The 19635-nt window shown below is 37.7% G+C and overlaps 1 protein-coding gene across 1 annotated transcript in view; it reads right to left on the bottom strand.

Moving 5' to 3' along the window:
* The window catches only part of ATP8A1 (ATPase phospholipid transporting 8A1), a 185698-nt gene that overhangs the window by 103426 nt on the left and 62637 nt on the right, over positions 1-19635 (bottom strand). The window contains exons 16-21 of the mRNA XM_081813165.1: positions 18563-18635; positions 15962-16067; positions 14599-14681; positions 10112-10161; positions 5378-5473; positions 2475-2484 (exon numbers count right to left, since the gene is read on the bottom strand). Coding sequence (XP_081669291.1) covers positions 2475-2484; positions 5378-5473; positions 10112-10161; positions 14599-14681; positions 15962-16067; positions 18563-18635 — 418 coding nt within the window. The remainder of the gene's footprint in view (positions 1-2474; positions 2485-5377; positions 5474-10111; positions 10162-14598; positions 14682-15961; positions 16068-18562; positions 18636-19635) is intronic.

Below are 19635 nucleotides of genomic sequence, written 5' to 3'. Positions count from 1 at the left end.
TATGAGCAGCAAATTAGTATAAAAACAACCACTTTGAGCATTAGCTTTAAAGCACAAAATATTTTTTCTCTAATGACACTTTCCCTAATGACGCTAAGAAACAAGGTTTGAGTCCCATATGTTCATCTTTCTCCTTTGTGAATAAACCTGGACTTACTCCAGTGTTACGCATCTCATATTCTACCAGCACTTCGCTTATCTTGCAAGATCTCCCCCACCCCTGAAGGTTTTTTTTGCAGGACACTGCAGGGAATAGGCACCCTATGAAGACATAGGTGCCATAGGGGAGAATGGTCCAGCACTCAAAAAGTTTGGGAAATGCTGGCTGAACAAAGCCTGCCTTGCGGTAATACTTCTTGGAGCCTTTAAAATGCTAATGTGCCCAGTAGATCTCTAAGAGGGCCATATGGTATGTGCTCCAAACTCATTCACTATGGAGCCCGAGCTATAGATTAGGGCATCTGTATGGGACTGGTGCTCCCACAGAACAAACTTTGAGAAACACAGGTCCAAATGCACAGAGAGGGCTGGTGGGTATTACAGGGAGAATTTCGAAGAAAAGCCTAGCATTGCCGGTAGCCGAATATTTCTGATTGTTCACTTTAGCCTCTAAAAGCTCAATTCACTTAGTTTGTGAAATTCAATTACTGGATTATCTTTAAAGTCCCTTTCAGCCTGAACGTATGTACCACTGACTTTTCTCTGATTTTTGCCCCTTTAGAAACTGCTTATTGTTCCTTTAGTTTATTCCTCGGCTTGGGTTTAATGTTTTAAGAATTTTAGTGTTTGGCCTCCATGGTTTTATTAGACTAGGAAAAAATAAATCATTTACCTGCAATTACTTTCTCAGTGGTATTACCCATTTTGGGGTCTCCAGTCTCAGGGCTGAGATTTGGAAGCAGACTAATGGAGTATGATTTAGAACCCTTGAGAGAAACAAGAACTTAGTGACCTCAGAACAGATGGAATATTCCAGGCCCCAATTATGAATTTCTTTTCATTTTTCAGTGGTGGAATGGGAAGGGGGGCAAAGCAAAAGGAAATGATAATTTCCCCTCTTGGCTCCTTTCTAGGAATGAAAGGTATAACTCATGAACTCTGTTTTTTTCCAGAGGCTAATGACATTTTCAATGAAATTAAAATAGGCCATTTTAAAACTAAGAAAATCTCTAAAAAAAATTAACATCATGAAAACAAAAGTGATAAGGGAGATTAAATTCTGCCATGTAGCCAAGTTTTCTAGTGGAAGAAACTGATGCTTGAAATAGAATTTTCTACTTTCTTTATAGTATCAAGGAAAGCAGGGGACAGAATGTGGCCTTCTACATGAATTAGACAGTATGTTTTTAAGTGACAGTCAATTGGCCAGGCTTACATGTGAGAAATAAATACATACAAATAACCTCTTCACCCAAAGTAACGGCTTCACATGGTTATGACCAAAAAAGGTTTCTTCACAGGAACTAAAGCATGTGTATCCCCTAAGATCAGACTTAGAGCCTACTGAGTCTACATTTGCAGGAAATCCTAACTGAATTTACTCATGTGGTGTCCCAGCCCTCAGCAAGGTGAGAGTGGAAAATTGGGCATGAGGGGATGCTCCCCAGGTGGCGCATAGTCAATAAAGAGCCTAGGGCTTCACGATGAATAATTCATCTTAGGTCAATTTTCACTTGAAAAGTCATTTTCCTATTCATCTTTTAGACTCAGTTTCCAATGCTGCTCCGTCCTCACCTACTGTGTCTTGCACGTGGCAGTTGTTCAAAAAATACGTATTACATGAATAAAAACCTGATGTAGTCCTCAGTCAGCCTGAGGACAATATTGTCAAATAAAGAAGGACTATACAGTGAAATGCAAGAGTCAATAGTAAGAAGGTAACAAATAGAAAAAAAGAGGTCTGACATAATTACTTATTTAAGCACTGCAATTTATACCGAAGTTATCTAGGTAATCTTGCTACAAATTAGGCAGTTGCCAGGAGGACTCTGATTTTGCTGTCAGGTTACCCAACAGGGGGAGACTGACCTGCCGCATGAAGCTTTGGCCCCTGTGATCTGGAACATTTGCTAAAATCATCAGACACATCTATATGTAAATGTAGAAGAATATTTTCTGTGTTTGTGCGTTCCATTCGGATTTATCTGTACTCTGCTTATGATGTGGTGGTGAACTGCTAAACATAACTGATTTCAGATGTGGTCTTCTCGATGTGTGGCACAGAATTTTATGTAGGGGGCACTTAATTAGAAATTTTCAGTCACTTTAAGGTCCCTAAAGCACTGAGTGTAATAGTCAAGTTTCTAATTTTTCCTCTAGTATATAAGTATTGGGGGAGGGTTTTTATTTTCTTGAATAAATTAAGATTTTATTTGTGTAAATGTAACTTCTTAAATCGGCTACTATTGCAGATATAAACTGTGTATTGTATACTTTTCCTTTTTTTCATTTAAAAATTAGCAAGGCAACCTCACTGCAGAAAACCTGGAAAAAGGAGAAAAACAAATCATCCATATACACTCACACCACAGAGCCACCATCTCTCTGTGTTATGTTCTAGATGAACTCTTCCATACCATCTTCTAATTCACTAACTGCACCCCTGACTCTTCCACTCTGTTTAATTTAGAGTTTATTCCATTTTCTGATGTTTTCTCTTAAATCTATGATTTCCAATTTAGCTTACACATATCCCCACCCTCTCCATTTCTTTTTGATTAAAAATAGTAATTTTTTTTTTTTAATCATGTTGAACTAAGCATCCTTGCTCAGGCTTGTCTACACAAATGATTTCACCTGGAGTGAATTCATGTCCGGTTGTTTATGTGCTTGTACTCTTTGGAATGAGATTTCCTCATGTGTCTCTTAGTTTTGCTCTCTCTGCTTGTGCATACCCCAATCTAGTGGTTTTATATACTCCCCCCAGCAGAGTTGGCATGAGTTTTTCTTAGTCTCTTCTCAGGATTAGGAAGCTCACCACCATCTCAGGCATCAAAGAGGGGAGGCTGGCTCCTATCCACATTTTACAGAAAGCACTATTTGCCCCCACCGTCTTACAGAAACCAAATTCTAACCACCGCTCCCTGATCCTGATCCCGGGCCTGGGACTCCTACCCCATTCAACTCAAGACCTCAGTTCAGTGTACCACGCTGATTTTCTATTCCTGTTTGGGGCTTCAAAGATATTTATCTTGTTTTTAAGCCTGGCTCTACCTTTCTGCTCTCTCTTTATACTGTAACCATCACTGTCATAGATTTGGAATAGAGGAGAAACATTAAAGTTTGAGCAGACTGTGTTAACTTGACTGGAAAGTATTAGCTGACTCCTTAACTGACTCTTAACTACTTAAGTCTTCTGTTGCACATGTCACTGTTGATTATTCACTCTACCAGGGAATCAACACTCCTCAGACTCTCTTCCCAATTCTGATCTCTCTTTTTAGATCCTCTACTCCTCACCCTTAGCCCTCCTCTCTTTTCATGTAATATTTCCTTCTTACAAGATCTCATCAATCCCCTGCTTTTACCTTCCAGCTACACTTTGTACCAGCATCCCAGGTTCCTTCCCCTGTGAAATCCAAGCATCTCTGCCTCTTGGCCCAGATGTAGCTCCCAACCCTCTATCACGGGAAGTGGTACCACTTCATCTACTCAGCCAAGTCCAAATTGGATAATAATCCTAGACCATGGTTTCCCTTATCACCCACATGTAATCAATTACTAAATCCTAAATCTCTGTCTTCTCAATCCTCTCTGCAACTGTCCTCGTTCAGATCCTCTTATCAACTCTTGGACTATAGTCAATAGCATCAATGGGAACTCCGTATGCATCTCCTTTCTGCCTTAAGTCATCTTCCCAAATGGCATCAGAACAATTCAGAAAAAAGTACAAGTTCTTGAGCATGAAAAAAACCCCATGACCTAAAGCATGTCCACCTTTCCAGCCTTGAATCTACTATTCTCTGCCAAACTACATGCAGTTCTCAAATGTACCTGGTTTTACATGTTTCTGCCTTTTTAGTATTCAACCACATTTCATAGCCAACTTGGTAGCGAGGGGAAACAATACAATAAGCAAGTTAATGTATGCAAACTACCTCCATGATTATTCAAAAAGGAAGTCCAATGTTTTTATTTTTTATTCAATGCTTTAACTCCCCAAACAAAGGTTCTAGATGGAAGATTACTCAAAACTAAGAAAAGAAGGATGTGAGTTGGGTGCAAACTGGACACATAACCATTTAAAGTAGAAGGTCTTAAAAGCTCTCTTTATTCCATTATCAATGAATGCTACCACTGGAATGTGGAAGAGCTTTACAATATACCTCAATATTGTATCCTAAACTTCTCTTTATATATATTTCCCTGACTCAGCTTAGTTCCTGACAAGTGTTGGGTCTTATCTTCCTTTCTCCAAAATCCAGTTGAGAGTCTGGTAGATAAAGTGCACACAATGAATAAATACTAGTTGTTTCAATTAACAACCAGAGGAATTCTAAAACTAAATTTATGAGACATCATGAAATAATTCTACCAAAATGCTTTAAAACCAAGGCATTCAAAAACTGCATTTCAATGTTTTAAAACCAAGGCACTGAAAAACATTTTCAACAAAAATTTAAGTAATAAGTTTGGTTTCCTCATAAGTGCAGTTTCTAAGTTTCATTTAATAAATGAAGGTTGATGATTGTATTTAAATTTGGAAAGTTCCAGGCTGGTAAGTTACCTGACTAGTCCAAGTAGACTAGGTACCTGGAAAGGCTAATTCAGAAGGAAAATAATAATTGTTGGAACAAAAGTCTCCTTTTTTTTTCTATGAGTAGACTGGTCAGTAGACTCCTTATTTTTCCATGAGTGTAAACATATTTTATCTAGGAAAAATCACTTTGAATGACATATTACTCTTTCTGTCAATATAACCTGCCAATATACCAAATAGTCAGAAATTCTTTTATAATGAAAACAATGCAAGACAAATAGTAATGACCATATCATGAAATTATAGCAGTAATTGTGATCCATCCCCGCACCCCCCCCCCATTTCTATAGTCTTTAAAAAATTACATTCAAACTGGTGTGGATCACTACATTTCTAATTTCAAAGCATTTTCTGATTTAATTGTCTTCTAATGTATTTTATAATATAAGCCTCAAATATTAAGTATCAAAATTGAATTCTATAAACAAACTAGGCCAAATTTTTTCAAAGCACCAAATTTACCCAGAAGGAATTCCACATTTCACCAGAAGAGGCTGAACGCTATTACTATAAAACACCAAGGAAAGTGGATGTCAGCAGCTTTATGCTAAACATCTGTGTTACATTTCCATAGCAGAATGCTGAATGTATACATTATAAATCATCATAAATCAAAACTGTAAAAGACAAAAATAAAAACTTACAGCTCCTTTGCAGTAAAGTCGTAACTTCCCGGACGGAGTCCGAACAATCACTGACATTCTTTTTCTCGCGCTGAAAGAGGTTTTCCATAATGTGTCATCATACTGAGCATATGCATATATATGTTTGTCATGCCTCACATATTTTAATACTCACAGTGAAAAATAAATTTTACCAAATTATGAGCCCTATCCTTCCACAGATACAAACCATCCCCTGGGTGTGTGGTCTGGGTACCTTCGAGAGTTACATTCTGTTTTGTAAGGCACCAGGGTACCATCCACTGCCCTAAAGGAATAATTTACAAAATGAATCCTGGGAAACCTGCAGGAGTTAGGAGCCACCTGGGCAGAGGAGAGTTCTGGTTCAATGTTTTCAGATTTCAAAAATCTTTAAGTCAGTATCTAATAAGATGAATTGTATGTTATAGCTTTTAATGCAAACAGAAATAATAATCCATCGTTAAATACATACCCAAATCACACAGAAAGGCAAACACTAGCCCTTTAAAACTGACTTCAGCTTTCACAAACTGTTACTTCTCAATGATTTCTAGCAAGCCACAGGCAGCATGTAAAAAATCTATTCGCATTACCAAGCTAAGCTAATGAGCACAAACATTTTAACCTTGTGTTGGCGATATAAAAATGTTAGTTAAATATATAGCATCTGCAGAGACAGCAAGTAACAGTGAGTAGAACAAACTGGCACAGCCCTGCATAGGACGTGCCTCATTCGGAACCAAGTATGTATCAGCACTCTCTCCAGAAATGAGGGGGGGAAGGGACTTCTCTCAAGCGTCTGTATCTATTTGTTTTACCTTGCAACATTCTGCTAAAAACGAAAATGAGTCCAATATAAAGTAGCCAAGATAAGGTGTCCTAGCATACAGTTAGGAGTTTCTTTCCAAGGCATCTAGAAATATTCAGTCCTCTGTGTCTCCATCTCTAATCTCCACTGTGTGGGTTCCTCCGACGGCCATCCCTGCACTTCGGGAAGACATTTACCTGGGCCCTCTTCACAAGGACATTGCACATTCTATATTCTGTCTCAGCCCTTCTTGGTGCCTCTCTTACTCCAACTTTAATGAGATGGTCCCAAGCTCACCAACTTTCCTGCTCTTTTCTTCTCCTGGCAGAATGCCCAAATCCTGGGTAAATGGGAACCCTTTCTTTAGCATCAGAGTAGATGGATGGACTGGAGGAAAGTCGCCCTGCCACAGAGCTTAGGAAATCCATGATATGCTGTCACTTGCATGCTCCCTGCCGTCCTCTTTCTAATAAGCTCGCTCTCTCACCATCTGCAGGACTTGGAACCCTTCTCCATTCTCCAAGTCTTTAATTCACCCTCATCCTCCGGACCCTTGGAATTTTTGCAATTCACCTTATGGAAGCCTCAGACAAGAATTCTTATCCTTTCTGCCATTAACACCTACACATTCACACAATTCTCTGCTGGTCACCATCCTCTCTGCCTCTTTTCCTGACAACGGAGGGGGTGTTTCTTTTCCTCTCAGAGACCTTCCTTTCCCGTGTGCTGTGAACCCCCTCTCTTTCTCAGTAACTTCACTCCTAAAGTTATGCTGCTCTCCCCTGAGTCTGCATTGTCCCCTTCTCGACAGGGTCTCTCTCATAAGTACTTAAACACGTTGGAGTCTCTCGCCTACAAAACTCAGCCCAAACAATCCACTCCCACCGAGCCTCATCCCCCTCACGACTCAACTCCAAACAACTGCTGCAGACACCGACAATCTCTACTTACATCCCCTGTGTGCGCCCCCCACCCCCAGTGCATCCCCATCATTCCCACCTGGCTTCTCTCCTGACCCTCCCACTGAACGGCTAAATCCAGCAAATATGGTCCACCTTCAGCTCACCTAACCTTGCTGTGGGTCTCTGACACAGATGACCACTGTCACCTCAAAAAAAAGCCTCTTCTCTTGGCTCTGTGGTCTTATCCTCTCTTTATCCTCCACATCTCTAGCTACAAAGCAGTCTCTTTTGCTTCTTGTCCTTCTAATCAACCCTTAGAAGTTGGAGTTAGTCATAGTGCAATCCTCAGTCTTTCTTGTTTCCCTCACTCTATATTTCCAGGAGATCCAATTCATCTTTGTAGCTTTGATGACCATTTACAGGCCAATGACTACCACATTTATATCTCAGCCATAGGCTTCTCTTTTGTGTTCCAGGCCCTCACATCCAGTGCCTACCTCTGACACCTCCATGTGTGTATCTCACGGGCATCTCAAACATAACAAATTCAAACATCTCATCCTGCACATCTATTCCTATCTCTGTATGTGCCATCTGGGTAAATGGTACCCCTACCCACCCAGCTGTTCACACCAGAGACTCCAACCCCTCCCTCTTTTCTTCTAACTCCAATCCATCCCAAAGGCCCCCTGACATTCTTCCAAAAGGTATCTGGATTCTATCAACTTCACTTTCTTTGTGCTAGCATCATCCTAGTCCAAACCACTAATGTTTTTTCCAGAATCTCTTTTAAGACCTCCATAGTCACTCTTCTCACTTTCATCCTTACGCCCACCCCCAACACTGCATCCTGAAAGACCCTAAACCCCTAACCTTGCTTTATTTTTCTTTGTGGTGCTTCAAGGGTGTGTGTTAATAAACAAACATACCCAAATGCTAATTGATATATTACTTATAATATTTTGCAGGTATAAAGCAAGTAGACTTAGGAAAAACAGCCACTTCGACATAAAAAAAAAGGTGGGGGATACATTTTGGAAATACTCTATTACAGTTACTCATCAACTTCTCATGCATTTTCCCTTGAGCCTTTCAGTGCATACAAGTAAGGAAAATAGTGTTTAAATAATACATTAGACAGACCCCACTATTTCTGATATTAACCAATGGCATGTGGTCACTCCCAACCAAGATAGCAACCAAAGCTGGCACTGAAAAGGAAATGCCTTTTCTTTTTTTTTTTTTCCAGTAAGTTATGTGTTTTTATTATTTTTTTAGTTTTTATGTAAATTCTAGTTAGTTAACATACAGTGTAATATTAGTTTCAGGTGTACAATTTAGTGATTCAGCACTTCCATGCATCACCCAGTGCTCATCACAAGTGCCCTCCTTAATCCCCATCGCCTACTTAACCCATGCCCCCATCCACCTCCCCTCTGGTAACCATCAGTTTGTTCTTTATAGTTAAGAGTCTTTTTCTTGGTTTGCCTCTCTCTTTTCCCTATGATTGTTTGCTTTGCTTCTTAAATTCCACACATGAGTGAAATCCTATGGTATTTGTCTTTCTCTGACAGACTTATTTCACTTAGCATAATACTCTAGCTCTATCTATGTCATTGCAAATGGCAATATCTCATTCTTTTTGATGGCTGAGTAATATTCCATTGTGCATATATACCACATCTTTATCCATTCATCAGCTGAGGGACATTTGGGCTCTTTCCATAATCTGCCTATTGTTGATGATGCTATAAACATCAGGGTGCATGTGTCCCTTTGAATCCATATTTTTGTATCTCCTGGGTAAATACCTAGTAGTGCAGTTGCTGGATCATAGAGTAGTTCTATTTTTAACTTTTTGAGGAACCTTCATACTGCAGGAAATGCCTTTTCTAGTCAGTGTACAAGATTGTCTTATGTAGGAGAAACTTCAAGAAGATAAGTGAACACTTATTTCCTTGAACAGCAGTGTTACTTCCTGCCTGTGGCCTGGCCCTAAGTGTCCTATTGTTAATGGTGATGCAATCTTTTTTTTTTTTTTTAAAGATTTTATTTGTTTATTTGACAGAGAGATACACAGCGAGAGAGGGAACACAAGTAGGGGGAGTGGGAGAGGGAGAACAAGGCTTCCTGCTGAGCAGGGGGCCCGATGCGGGGCTCGATCCCAGGACCCTGGGATCATGACCTGAGCCGAAGGCAGACGCTTAACGACTGAGCCACCCAGGCGCCCGATGGTGATGCAATCTTTAAAGACTATCCTGTCTGTTAATGGAGGCCTATTTGCCTTAAGAGCGTATTAGTTCAAAACAATGAATCATGGAACACTTCATCTAAAACTAATGATGTAATGTATGGGGATTAACATAAGAATAATAAAAAAAAAAAGAGCGTATTAGTTCAGAAACAACGTAGTCATGCAAAAATAAAAAGCCAAACTCCTAGACATATCGCTGATTATTCCTAGAAGGTCTCTACTATTTGACCTTAATAAAGTTAAGTAGGATAACCTCCTTGATTTCTGCTTTTTCCTACTAAATCGTAACTGGTTTTATACCGAACAGAGAGATGGATATGGTTTCTGAAATCCCAAAGATAGTTAGATACAATGAACACAGAATTAGACTGCTGGGTTCCTAACTCTTTATTCGACTTCAGTACACATAAATCCTGCTGCCTCTAAGTGTAACGATGTTTCCAGATCACCAGCCCTAAGACTCCTGGTCCTATACCTCACAGTTGTGACCCATACCAGCTTTGTTCAAAAATAATTTTACACTGCCTCCAGGAGTCATGTCTGGCAATACTCTGAAGATAGGTGTTTATGATTTCTCAGCAGCTATGACAATTACAAGCTATACTACAGATTTTAAATTAATATTTTTTCTAAACAAATTTAGTTAAAAAATAAAGCCTACTTTCTAGTTATTTAAAAGGGAAAAAAACCAAACATATGTAGAAATTTATCTTACAGATACAAATCACAGAGCAGATGTCTTACCTGGTGAATTCCAGAACATTGAGTAATTCATATCTTTCTTCTTGCCCCAGCTATGAAGGAAAGGAATACATGATTATACCATGTTGGAAGTATCTTTGGCTTCTTGGAAATAAACCCTATGCATGAAGTTTTAATGTAAAAAATAACAAAAACAAAGCATCCCTTCTGAATATACCCTCTTTAAGTGAATTTATTAACTTTCAGGTTAAGAGGGAAGATGGAACATACACATTTAATTTCTGTCTTTCCCAAAGTCTCACTAAAACTATAGTAAACACTTTAAAAAGAAAGAAGCTTACAATGGCAGGGAAATAAGAAAAGAGACAATAGCACCAGAAATTTGGAAGCTAGAACACAGATGAGTGAGTGGGATCTTAGCAGATCCAAGAAGGCTGAATGCTATAGTGGTCATGGGAAAAGCTGAGAACCCACCTGATTTGTACCATATGATCCTTAAGTGGTTTAAGGATGTGAAAAAGCAGTTGGCTCTAGAATTGTGAGGTAAAAAAGGGGCCTAAAATGGGGAGAACTGGGTAAGAGCCACTTGAAAAGAGCTCTCAGCACTGGCCCTTCCTTTGGTCTAGAAGAATCTTTTGTCTAGAATTGACTGGCACAGTTGAAGACATGGTATTGTTATCATATTCATATTAAATATATTAAACGCTGGGCCCCAATATCCTAACCAACTTAGCCAGACCTTTCCAGGCAGAAATGGGGAGTTACTCTCTGGGGAATTCAACAAGCTCAAGAGAAGCCTTAGAGGTACAAACGCCATGACTTCCCAAACGAATCCCCCCAGACCACCCTACAGTAGAGCTCAGTGTAGACAAATATTCCCCTCAGGCTCTGAACCACCACATCTGCTTTCAAGTTCCTTCTTCTTAACCACGAGAGTACCAATGATTGACAGACATCCAAGGACACTAACATGGAACAGAGATATCCAAAACCAACAGACAGAAGCAATTTGGAGGAAAAAGAATTCAAAAACAAAATTTCCCATGGACCAATGAAGTTTCAGTTTGGGTTTCCTGACGGGCACGAGGGGCTGGTGGGCGGGTCCTGGATGCCTCCGCAATTAGTTTCAACACCAGACTGAAGTGGTCTGTCACATGCGTCATATGTCGTGTTTTCTTTTCTACATTGGAACTGATTACTGTGGCTTCCTGGTGGCATAAAGCTTTTCTGCAGTGTTTTACACCCTTGGAAATATTGCCGCATAAGCCAGGATATGCTTTTTAAGGGGACCTATGAAAAAAATGTGTGAAACAATAAGACTGTTTATAATAATTCTTATGTTTTTATGATTACTACTTATACCCTGGTTGCTGCTCTTTGGTAGTTTGGGAGGAGACTGGCCTTATTATTCTGCATATTGCAATTTGTGTCAAAAATCTGGTAGAGTCTATCACACACCCCATATGCAAGGGCTACAGTAATTAAATGCTGCTCTTTTCTCCTAAGTGGAAAATGAGAAACTTTGGAGAAGAACATCTGAGAGCTGATATTTAACTTTTGGTGAAGCATGCTTTTCCCAAAACTATAATCACTGCAAAACAACTGCAGTGATAGTTTGAGACAATTTTATATTCTGGTAAAAACTATAGTTTAACTAAAGGCTTGTAAATGCTTTTTAATTAAGTGCTTTGTTAAACGCCTGTAAAATTTTTTAAATGAAAATTTCAAAAAACGATCATTATTTCTCTCAGAGAATATGACATTCATGAAACAAGAACAGGATACTATTAAAAAGAAATACTGAAAGAACAAAACAAACTTCTCAAAACCAAAAACATGGGAGCAGAAATTAGAAACAAAAAACATGAATAGCAAGTTAAGAAGATAAAGCTGATGTAAACTTCCAAAAAGCAGAGCAAAAAGTCAAAGGCATGAAAAGCATTAGTGAAAAGCTAACGGTTAGTTCAAGAATTCTGAAGAGAGAGAACAGGGCAAAAAGAGGGAAGGAAAATGGAATTATTTAAGAAAAAATTTCCAGAACTGAATTTTCCAAATGGAAAAGGGCCCACCAGTGCTCAGTACAGTGGGTTAAAAATATTCCCACTAAGGCACACTGCCATGAAATATCCAAACTCTTGGGAGAAAGATCCTAGAACCTTCCAGAGTGTGGGAGAGTGGGTAGGGGCAAGGCACAAAAGATGTGGAATCAAAATAGCTTCTGATTTCTCAATGAGGTGTCCTGGAAACCAGAAAATAGTGGAAAAATTAAAATTATTAAGGAAAATAATTTCTATCCCTTAATTCTATATTCATCTGGACTATCAATTAAGTATAACAGTAGCATGGAAAACGTTTAGACTTGAAAGGACTACAAAATAAGTTACTCCCCATGTATCTTTTCCCAAAAAGCCACTAAAAAATGTATTCCACAGAAGTAAAAGAGTAAACCAAGAACATTCTTGTCATGGGATTTAGGAATTGAAGATCTAACACAGGATAGAAGTAAAGAAAGTTCTCAGGAAGATGATAAAGCAATTCCAGGATGACAACCATGAACAAAATGGTGACCCATCAACCAGTGCATCTCAGAGCCCAAGAGTCAGGAGCTGGACTTAATGAGGGCTATCACTACTGTGTCTTCTTCTTCCGGAATGACTGTTTAACCTGAAGAAACAAACATGAAATGTGTTCTGTCAAAACAGGGAAGGTCACTAGGAAAGAAGATTTGAGACACAGCAAATAGTCCCAAACAGAAGAAAATCAAAAGGGATTCCCAGTGTTGTAGAAACAGGCCTTAGAACAAAGACGGCATAGACCGAAAAGAATGGTGAACTTCTAGAGCCATGGATGGGCATGTCTCAAGGTAAGAACTGCCAACTGACAGATTACCTGGTGTGACTTAGAGTGTACTAAGAAGATACGGGAACAATCACTAATAGGTAGAAAGAAAATGAAGCAATTGAAAAAAAAAACAAAACAAGGTAAGGGACTTATCTTTAGGAAATAAAGGAAAAATTATCTTCAGGAAATAATTTATATTAGGAAACATAAAATTAAAGAAAGGAAAAAATCCTGAATACAACAATGTTCAACTGTGTATACTTGTGCAGGCAAAATAGCAAACACTAAATCATGGGGCGCCTGGGTGGCTCAGTTGGTTGGGCGACTGCCTTCGGCTCAGGTCATGATCCTGGAGTCCCGGGATCGAGTCCTGCATCGGGCTCCCTGCTCAGCAAGGAGTCTGCTTCTCCCTCTGACCCTCCTTTCTCTCATGCTCTCTGTCTCTCATTCTCTCTCTCTCAAATAAATAAAATCTTAAAAAAAAAAATTAAAAACAAAACAAAACAAAACAAAAAACACTAAATCATGATTTTTTTTAGTGAAATGCAACTTATATACAAAAAGGACACAGACACTAAATGCACAGTTTGGTGGAAACTGTGTCGTTTACAAAACTGTGTAACCACCACCTTCATCGAGATGTAGAACATTCCCATCACCCCATAAATTCCTTTTGCTCTCCTCTAATCCATCTGCTCCCTAACCCTGGGACAACCACTGTTCTGAATTCTACTCCCATAATCACTTTTGTCTGCTCTCCAGAGGATGCACTCCTTTGTGTCTAGCTTTTTCTGCTCAACATAATGTTTTTGAGATTTATCCATGTTGTTGATGAATCCATAATTCCTTCCTCTTTATTGTTTCGATAGTACACTGTAAGTGTGTATCACAATTTGCTTACCCCTTCTCTTGCTGATGGATGTTTGGTTTGTTGCCAGGGTTTGACTACTCTAAATAAAGCTGCTGTGAACATTCCATGAGGTATCTGTTTGTGGACACAAGCTTTCACTTCTCCTGGGTAACTGAGTACAATTGCTGGGTCAGGTGCATGTTTACCTGTGTTAGAAAACTCTAAAAGGCTTTCCAAAGGGCTCATGCCATTTTACACATCAACTAACAACACATGGGTCCTCCACTAGTTCTATATTCTCATTAACATTTGGTGCTGCAATGTTTTTAATTTTAGTCTTTTTGGTGGGTATATAGCATCTCATTGTGATTTTAATTTGCATTTCACTGATGACTAATGATTTTTTTTTTTCATGTGCTCAGTGGCCATTCATATATCTTCTTTTTTGAAATATTTGTTCAAGTCTTTTGCATATTTTAAAAATTAGGTCTGAATACTTGTTTCACTAAAAGCTGTAATGTAATTACAATAATATACAGTCACATAGTAATATATATTCCAGGAAGGGATAGTGAATCAAGAGAGAGAAATCCTCATTTAACATAACAGAAGACAAAGTCAGTAGATATGTTCAAATGGAAGAATCAAAACAGATATCATTCATCACATATGTTTTTGAAAATAGGACATTTATAAATGCCTGAAGAAAGAGATAAAGTGGCTTCTTCTGGGGTAGGGAACCTCTATTTTATTATGATCCTTTGATATTATTTTATCTTTGAAGTTATGCACATGTTATTACTTTGATGAAAAAGAGACTTAAAACTAAATAACTTACTGAATCTATAATCACTGAGTCCGGTGTTCTTCCAGTAAAAACAAAATTCAGTTGCTTAGCTGCTCTGACCAACGCTCCCTCATCTGTTTTAGGAAAAAAGGTGAAAGCAAATACATGGTGAGATAAAATAATTATCCCTAGTACAACAGAAATACATTACTGTGTTTTTCTATTGAATTTTAAAAGAATTAAAATTCTGTTTATTCTGGTCCCTGATGAAATCCATTTCTTTTGAAATCATATGACAATGCCAAAGGAACGAGTAGACTCATCTTAAGGTTCTGAGACTCGTAGGGAACCAGGAATCATATTTGACTGTTAGTCAACACACCTAAGAAAGGAATTTAAATGTACCCTTGGTCCAGAATGTTCTATAAAAAAGTTTCTCAAAATAAATGCACAAGATTGTCTTATGTTTTATGCTTTTCCTCCTAAACCACTGAATGTAGAAAAATACGAATTGAGGATTCAATTTAAATGGATATAAATGCATGAAACTGTACACTTGGAACTAATGTAACACGTGTGTGTCAACTCTACTCAAATTAAAAAAAGAGAAACTTGGACAAAGGAAAAAAAAGAAAAAAAAAAGAAATGGATATAACTGAACTGATGTTTATTTTATTATATATTACTTTCATCACCATATTATATCAAACTTTCTAGTTGCTGAGGGTAGGGTGTGGGATAAGTAACATTCGCATAGTGTCCATCCTAACAATATGAGATGTAACATTTCTTCTGCTTTTTAGGAATTTGGTACATTCTGCAAGATCACAGGTGCAAGAAACAGTTAAAACACTTAAAAGCAAAGTTTTTTAAAGTATGTTCCTGCCCCTCTTTCCCAAAATCTCGCAATCATCAAATTGCCCAATTTTACAGTGAAAATAGGTTTAAAATTAAGCCTAGGCATTAAATATTGATAACCATGCCAATACATATTTTACGGCATCCCTTTCAAATGGTGAACTTTCTTCATCCACATAAATACACAACAAGCTCCTTGATTATCATTTCCAGAAGAGGAAAGCAAAATGGTTATTTTCAAAGAAGGGAGGAGACCCTCTAATGGGTATTAAAAAGTACTTTTTGTGTGACTTTTTAAATTCAAATTTACATGCAATTTATGACATATGCTAAAAATTATGTAGATAAGGTTATATATTTTAACATATATACTTAATTCCGTTTTTTTCTAATCAGTAAATACATTTCTTCTAATTAGTAAATACATTTTTATTATCTAAAAAAACATAACTTGGTTATTTTACTTTTTCAAATTAAACTGATTTTTTTCTAGACAACCTCAAATTTCAGAACAATTTTCCACTGGAAAAATACATTATAATTCCTTCCTTTGTACCTGGAGATGCTGCTTGATAAATAATCTTATCGCCTTCTCGCTCTGGTACTGCTGTGTGACAAATGGCCATCATTGTAAGAAATTCACATATTATAGGTGCAGTTGGCTGTAAGAAATAAACACATAATTCAACCCTTTTCATTTAAACATTTTGACACTAATGACAGCAACATTACTTCATGTCTATTAAGACTATAGCTGTTAAGCATTGAAGGTGTGAGGTTATAGACAACAAAGAAGCCAGTATCTGTTATGAAGAAAATATATTTTTAACTAAAATCATTCTTACACTGTTTCATTCATTTTCCAAACATTTACACAAAACAACTTGGTGTGTCAAATGAAAAGAGCACAGTGTAAAAAAGTAGATCAAATCCTGTTCTCAGAAGATAGGAGAGAAATTCTAAAATGATCATTTATCTGGATCTAATTCCTGATTAGATTTAAACTTTTGGCATCTGATCTTACTGGGGTTCCACCATCTTGTATTGGGGTGATGATGGCAGGGGATTCCTCTGTAATGCTTTGTCCTTCCTCTCTCCACAAATGACAACCTTAACCTGATACATGTTTTACTAAATAGAAAGAATTGGTTGAGCTATTGCTGTGTACAATGCAATGGATTCTTACAGCCTGAGGAAGACATAAAAGTGGATCCTTTCTGCAAGGAACTTTGAGTTTATATGAGAAAACAAGCCAGATCTTTTTTTTTTTTTCTTTTTAAGAACTCATGACCCTGAGATCAAGACCTGAGTTGAGATCAAGAGTCAGATACCCAACAGACTGAGCCACCCAGGTGCCCCAGAAGCCAGATCTTTTAAATTAAACATCTTGCTGTTTGGTTCCTGATGGAGGTAAATATTAAATAAAAAATATTCTTCTATGCTCTTAGGCTAAAACAAACAAACAAACAAACCAACCGAAAAACAAATGGAGTGATTGGAAAGATAAATCACAGCATTATTTGAAAAATCTCTTTTCAGGTTAGTACAGTAGACAAAACAGACATGGTCCCCGCTGTGTGAAGCATAACTTGTGGGGAAGACAGAACACAGATAAAGACACAAATATTTACTTATGGTGTGAAAGGACTATAAAGGAGAGAATGTGCAAACATCATGTAATGTATTTGGGCCACTCTGTGGTTATTCTCAAGAGAATGTGAGATTTAAGCTGAGGTTTTAGCCTCATGAAGAACTGAGCCAAGAGCTTTGCATCAAGCAGGAATCAGGTAAGACTGAAAAGATCCTACAGAAGGAAAGAATGAGGTGTGTTTGAGAAAATAAAAGCCAGTATGGCCTGAGGAGAAAGAAAGGAAGAGTGGCTCAAGTGAGGTTGGTGACTTGGGCAGGGGCCTGACCATGTAACTCTGTAAGGTAAGAGGGAAGCCAGAGAAAGGTTTCATTTTTTTTTTTATTTTTTAAAGATTTTACTTATTTATTTGAGAGACAGCACGAAAGTGGGGAGGGGCAGAGGGAGGAGAAGCAGGCTCTCTGCTGAGCAGGGAGCCAGACTCGGGGCTCAATCTCACGACCCTGGGATCATGACCCAAGCCGAAGGCAGATGCTCAACCAACTGAGCCACCCAGGCGCCCCCAGAGAAAGGTTTTAAACAGGTAAGTGAGGGGATTTGATGTCCATGTCCATCATTCCTGTTACCATGTGCAACAAGAACTGGAGGGGAACAAAGATGGATACAGGGAAACTGGCAAGGGCCCGCTAGCAGTCTGGACTAGGGAGGGAAAGTGAGCATGAAGTAAAGAAGACATTTAGGATATATTCCAGAAGTCACTATTGACAAGGGCTTGGCCATTCTAGAGAGCTAGAGATGGACCCTAAAGGAGGTATCCAAAGCAGCTCTTAAGTTCCTAGAAAGAGAATTAAAATAGGTGATGGAGCAATTTGAACCTGAGAATGCAGAGGGAAGAGGTGGTCTAGGTCTTGTGGATCCTGAACCTCATATTCTATAGAAGGCTGTCTTAAGAAGAAAGGATACAAAAAATACCTGTAAGAACACCTTGCTAGAACTCCACCCAGGGACACAGGTTAGTAAGTTACCTGTGCTCAAGGAGCTTTTATTGAGGTAATGAGTTCGAATTTAAGTTTTGACATATTGAGCTTGAAGTGATGATGAGATAAGGTTCTGGGGTTAAAACTCTAGGAAGCCATACCATTTGATCTGACGGAATTTTAGTAAGTGTCAGTAACTTCATAAGTACAATGGTCACATTGGATGGAAATTTCCGGAGTTTTTTTTGTATAGATTGGGCACTGGTGTACCATTTTGAGCACGTAATTCATTTCCACAGATAGTCTGAAATGGTGAATAGTGAGCTGTTCTATACAAACAGAATTCTATTAATTATTTAATATAAGATACTTTGAAAAGACAGAATATTGATTAACAAGAATTTCAAAACTAAATTCCTAACAGCCATGAATTTGTGTGGGCCAAGTAAAAAGGATTTAACAATAACAGATTTTGGTAAGTATCAAAAATGATCACGAAACTAAAAAAATATATATAAACATGGAAGATAACTGAGAGTTACTCATTAGCTTTCACTCATTAACAAAAAGATAATAGTTTTATGTTGCTTACATGATTATTTTGGAGGTTTTCCAGCAATGACGAATCACTAAATGTTTTTTCGTCTCCGAACTGTGAGCTCTGCCTGAAGGGGAAAATGGAGCAAACCTGGTTCATTTATATAAGCCACTGATCTATTTGTAACTTACTTTTTAAGTAAATCATTATGCTTGCAAACCTTTAATACATTAAATATAATTTAGTCTGCATTTCTAGATAAGATGCCATAGATTTCATAACTGAACCATACATTATTTTTAAGCATTCTAAAATGTGATAGACTTCCGCAGTGTAATAAAAAAATAGTACTTTACAGCTCATTTTTCTGGAGTGGTGGAATTACATTGTAGCCACATGAAGCTTAAAAAGATTTTTAAAAAAGTAACAACACTGCTAAAATACCTAGAGGTGAATTTCTATTTCCATAATTTTTTTCAAGTTTTTAGAATTTGAGAATAAAGTAATTATAAAAAAAAATTCTTTTACTTTAGGCTATGAGAAATCTTTATTTGTAGTGACTAACATTACATAATTATATGGAATATAAAAATATGAGCAATAAGCCTTATATATATTTTATCAATATCTATCAATAAGAAATATCTGATATATTTATGTATACATCACATTTGTTCTACACATATAAGAACAAATCATAAAAATGTATAGGATTTTTTGTGTTGGGGCTATCTTCAGATGAGCAAACACTTATGTACGTCATATGAAATAAATGGAGTCAGAATTGCTTCTATAATCTAGCTATGACGAATCCCATGGTCATGCAATTTAATACCAAAATGTTGAGATTAAAAGGAAGAACATAGAACACGTAAGTGGGAATGTCAAACCCAAAGGGTGTACTTTGCAATGTTCAGTGAAAATATATACATCTAAGCTTTTGTGCATAGAAGAAAATTCTAGAATTAATTCACCAAGGAAAAATAATGTGTCCAATACTAAATAGCTGTAGCCCAGAAAGCTTTTGATCATAATTTTTACAGTTACAGAGTATTATCAATGCCAAAGTGCCAAATATCAAGAGTTTCATATTTTTAAAGCCAGCAGTTTGAAAGGAAGGAGAAATC

The sequence above is a fragment of the Leptonychotes weddellii genome, chromosome 2, assembly GCF_054177405.1.
Source record: "Leptonychotes weddellii isolate Sample4059 chromosome 2, ASM5417740v2, whole genome shotgun sequence".
In the NCBI taxonomy this organism is placed as follows: domain Eukaryota; kingdom Metazoa; phylum Chordata; class Mammalia; order Carnivora; family Phocidae; genus Leptonychotes; species Leptonychotes weddellii.
This window is presented reverse-complemented; position numbering and strand designations above follow the sequence as displayed.